At 42.2% G+C, this 4,675-nt stretch overlaps 1 protein-coding gene across 1 annotated transcript; it reads right to left on the bottom strand.

Moving 5' to 3' along the window:
• Window positions 1–1,465: 1,465 nt before the first annotated feature.
• Window positions 1,466–3,662, bottom strand: LOC111868159 (puff-specific protein Bx42). The gene has a single exon (XM_023858588.2). It carries the CDS (start codon window positions 3,349–3,351, stop codon window positions 1,921–1,923), a length of 1,431 nt encoding a protein of 476 aa, XP_023714356.1. The 5' UTR covers window positions 3,352–3,662; the 3' UTR covers window positions 1,466–1,920.
• Window positions 3,663–4,675: the final 1,013 nt, after the last annotated feature.

Here is a 4,675-nt window from a genome sequence, read left to right as displayed (position 1 = left end):
TAAAACTTCTGAAATAACTGCATAACTCTAGTCAGTTTTAATGCAGCAATTAAAAGTCCTCTATTACAAAACATGTCATAACCATAATGCAAACAGCCCTTCCTTATTCTCATGACCTTCCATTATGGCATACTGTGGAACCTTCATTTAATATTCCATGATTTAAAATTTTCTTATGTACGAGTACCGATCATTTTTGATGATCCAAAGTCACTAATCTCAGTGTGAAATCATTTCACATAAGATACTCCTCAGTTTCAAGTTCAGATTCACTGATTAGCACCTCATAAAAAAAACCTTATATGGGAGTTTTACTGCACTAAAAAGCAAATGGGCTATATAATCTTCTTGTTTTGGCACAATGGAGAAGAAACAGTTAAATGTTTACCTATACAAAGTCTACCAGCCACCTATGTGCTGTACAGTCATGCCTTAAAAGATGTAAATATTTAGCCATGTTGCATCATTCATCTGTTGTGCAACACTGTTAGAGCAGAACTTGAATTCAACTTTATATTGTGTCACTTTTATTACTACTTAACTGCTTATTCAACAGGTCCGTCTTCTTCTGTTTTTGTAGCTTGTATCTGATATCCAAGCTGCTGGTTTTAGGGTTTAGCCATGTTGTCTGTTGAACATGTCCCATGTATACTGCAGTCACCATCTTCAGGGTAAATAGGACAGGACAAAGTGGACCAATATCTAGGTCTCGCGGTGGAGGTAGTGCTGGGGCATGGTGTTTTCCAATGAGAAGGGGCTATGTGGTTATGAAGAAGGGCTGGAGCAGAACAGGTGCAACGGAACTGTTAAACTTGTGCAGGCTGTGGAAAAATACCCTTGTCTATACAACTAGCACCTTAAACTGTTGGAAAAGAGTTGCATTGGTGGACAAAGCCGAGACTGCGTTCAAGTTTAGTTTCATTCCTATTTTGGCTGAGTAGTAGCAGAGTTGCAGCTGCATTACCGTGGTGGACGAAGGGCCTAAGTATGAAACCTTGTAACTCACCTGTCTTAACGGAATTCGTCACACAACTTTATTGTACACATATTGTGTTCACTGTTTTACTTTGGAGTGCTAAACGTATTTCAACATGTAGCTAAACAGGGCACCCCTCACTGTAATCGTATTTCAGGATATAATGTGAAGACTTCTGGGTCGTATGAGGGGTTGTTTTACCATTCTTAAAAAATGATTATGTTTGAGTGAGTAGAAAATGAGCCGATTACAGTGGATGCACAGTCTAAGACATGAACCGTCTTCACCCGCTCGAACACTGGGGTCGCGGGTTCGAGTCCCACTCCAGGTATGGATGTCTGTGTTCGTTTATTGTTTGTATTGTTCTATGTGTAGGCACCAGCCTTGCAACGAGCTGATCCCCGTACAAGGGGTCCTATCGACTATGTATAGGATTAAGAAACTGAAAAAGCAGCCAAGGCCCAAAGCAGAGAGAGAGAGAGAGAGAAGTAAATGGACCTAATTTTCTTTATGTACCAGTTCTTATTACAATAAATTAATGATATATGGGTAATTATTATATTAGTAGATGATATGACATTTGGAATTTACAACAGATTCAATTCAACTCAATTTACAGACCAAATTTACTGCGCAGGCCACATGATTTTGTCGCGCAGCCATTTTGTTATCTTTCAGTACTATGATAATATGCAACATATTTATGGATTTGAGGTTCTCACCACAGTGTCTATGATGTACATCTGGGCTGTAACGCTGTGTAGTCCGAAGGCAGACCAACAATTCAGAGGGATATATTGCCTCCATCTCTTGGAAGTCTCTGATTGCAACACTAGATAAATTCTTATTTTCAATTCACTGAATCAAATTAAAACAACTTCACCACAAATACAATATATTCATTTGTTATAGTGACAAACTGTTTGTATTCCTACGCCCTATAGCTATTCCTGTCTTTTACGCTTATGACGTTCTTCTTCTCGTTGATCACGGCCATCCTTGTGACGCTTGCTGGCACATTTAGCCTGTGTTAAGAATTTTCCCAAGCCAAACGGATCCTCTTCCTTCTCAAACTGAACAGGTCCACTTCTGGTGGCAGTAAGATCAGTACTGCTGAACTCTTTATCAGGCACAAACCGATTTGTTTTGATCAACTTGTCGAGATTATCTCTATACACATCCTTGTCCAAGTTTCGACTAGGGCGGTAGATATGTGCACCAAGGGTGCCACTCTCATGCCACGGTTTATCATACACATTGTATAATTCGTCATCCCCATAGCCAGAGTCCATACCCTGTGTAGTGTTGAACAAACGCTGGTCAAACTGAACCTCCCCGCCTGATATGTTCTTGGCTGGCAAACCGAGTGCAATCTGTTCACTGATGTCTCGTTCCCATTCACGCTGCAGCTTTGACCTCTTGTATGAAGCAGCTCTTGCAGTGTTGCGATCACGCTGACGACCTTTGTGGCGTTCATAACGCAGCTGATCACGTTTTCTAGCCTCTTCATCTTTATCTGTGGCAGCCGCTTGAGTTCTGATGCCAGCCTCTTCCTCTCTGGCCTTCTGCGCAAGTTGCCGCAGATGTTCCTCCTTCTTCTCCCTCTGCTTCTGTGCTAACTTTTTCTGCAGCTGGGCTCGCATCTCCACAGCTTCACGTACCTTTCTATTAGCGATATAAAGGGCCTCTGCCACTTTGGCAACATTCTCATTAATGTGAACCTGCTGCAAGCCACGTCCATCTGCAGCGAGATGTTTGTCCAAAGGGATTGCATACCCCTTAGCATTCTTCCAGTTGGAAATGCATGGTGGAATCTTCCACTCATTCTTTTCTTTAACACTCACCTTTCTTGTTGGAGAATGCAGTACTGGAACAGGCGGTGAGGGAGGTCCACGAGGTATCTTCTTGTTGATTTTAAATTTTGGTGGTTCCATTGGATCTTTCTGGGCCTCTACCATTCGAATGACACGCTGTTTTGCACCTGAATTGTAGGCAGCCCCTTGCCAAAACGGTGTGTAACGGATGTAATGTGCACAACTGACTGGCATAGCAGCTGCTATCTTTGTATGTGTGAGACGTTCCAAGGCAAGACGAGTTTTGTCGGTAGTCTCTCGCACATCGTCTTCTGATGGTCTCTCCAGGCTTGGATCATCTTCAGCCACCACTTCCGCTGGAAGCAAGTCTGTCAGTTTTGAGTATATTATCTTGTCCTTTGAGTGTCCCTGACGTGCCAAAACGGCATACTTTACCTTCCCCTGTGCATCCAACTGAACTGCAAGGACATTTGATGTGCCTTCTTTTCCTTCTCTACCCATATTCAATGGATATTGGGCCACAGGAATCTGTGGAAATGCACCACCGTCTCCGGAGTCCATGCTTTCGGTCTTCTTTCCGCGACTACACCTAACCTCACTTCAACTGCTCTTTGATTTTCACCACCCACACCTGCCGACGCTGACGAAATGTTGCGTCAAGAGCAAAGCCAAAGCTTATATAAAAATACGCAACTCTATTTGGGAGGGGGGGGAAGCGGCGTTGACACGTCGCAACCTGCAAGATGCTTTCGCGTGGTTCCAAGGTCATCTCAATGTCACGAGTAGAGCCCGGATCTGTATGCGCTAAAAACACTTAAAATATTCACGAAAAATAAACAATATGCACTTAAGAAACAGGTCACTTTATTCAGACTCGCCTATTTACATGTATCATTCACTGAAGAAAGCAGCATCACAATGGCCAACTGGAAGTCTTTTCAGTGTTTTCTGAAGACAAACTGCGTCTATTGTCCATCAAAATGAGTTTGTAGGCTGAGAATGATCTTTCTACATCAACTGACGTGATTGGACGGTATTTATACACGGCGCCCAAGGTTCGGATCATTCATTTGGCAAAGATACCCTAATTCCACTCAAGTATTGACTAATTAACTGAATCTCTTTTAGTCCTGGGTTCGAATTCAACACCATTTCCAACTTGCATTTAATCTTGTCTCCAATTTCGCCTAGTGCGAAATTCAGTGAACAAGTTGCTTTCTGAACGAGTTGAAGTGAGTCGTGAAGGAGTGCACCACAATATTCTAAGGTCTTAATGGCTTCTGAAACTGTAGAAAAATGTGCATGGATAAAATGCACACCTTGATAAAAAGTAACACTTCCAAACACCACTTTTGCTTCACGGACACATGCATACTGATCTTCAAGTTTTGTAACCACTTCTTTTACTTGATTGAAATTATCCTGATAAAATGAAACTGCGTATATCCATGTCCCCCACCTAGTTAGGACAGATACAATTGGAAANAACCGGAGGTAGGCAATCTTAGTAGAACTGGATACGAGCTGGTGCTTTCAGAAACAGTTTATTCCACTTACAATTACATCGTTAATAGCTGGAAACTGTGCGCGTATTTTTCTGCAATACGGTGTCATCCGTGAGCTTAACGGGTTACGTGAACTGCTTTCAACATATAGAAATCTCCATCTGTGAGCAATACAAGCACATTACAACAAATACTCTCAATTTCAGATGGCCATAGTAGTCAAAGAGAATCATTTGGAAATATTGCTATTGTGTCATGGTTGCTTTTCTCTAGTACTTTGCAAGCAAGAAGGCGAAGAAGGTGAGGGTTGCCGGGTTCGTCGGGAAGTAGCTTAACAGCTACGAAATTTGCTATGTATCGGCCACATAAATCGGTTGTCT

This window comes from Cryptotermes secundus, unplaced genomic scaffold, assembly GCF_002891405.2.
Source record: "Cryptotermes secundus unplaced genomic scaffold, Csec_1.0 scaffold4313, whole genome shotgun sequence".
Lineage (NCBI taxonomy): Eukaryota > Metazoa > Arthropoda > Insecta > Blattodea > Kalotermitidae > Cryptotermes > Cryptotermes secundus.
This window is presented reverse-complemented; position numbering and strand designations above follow the sequence as displayed.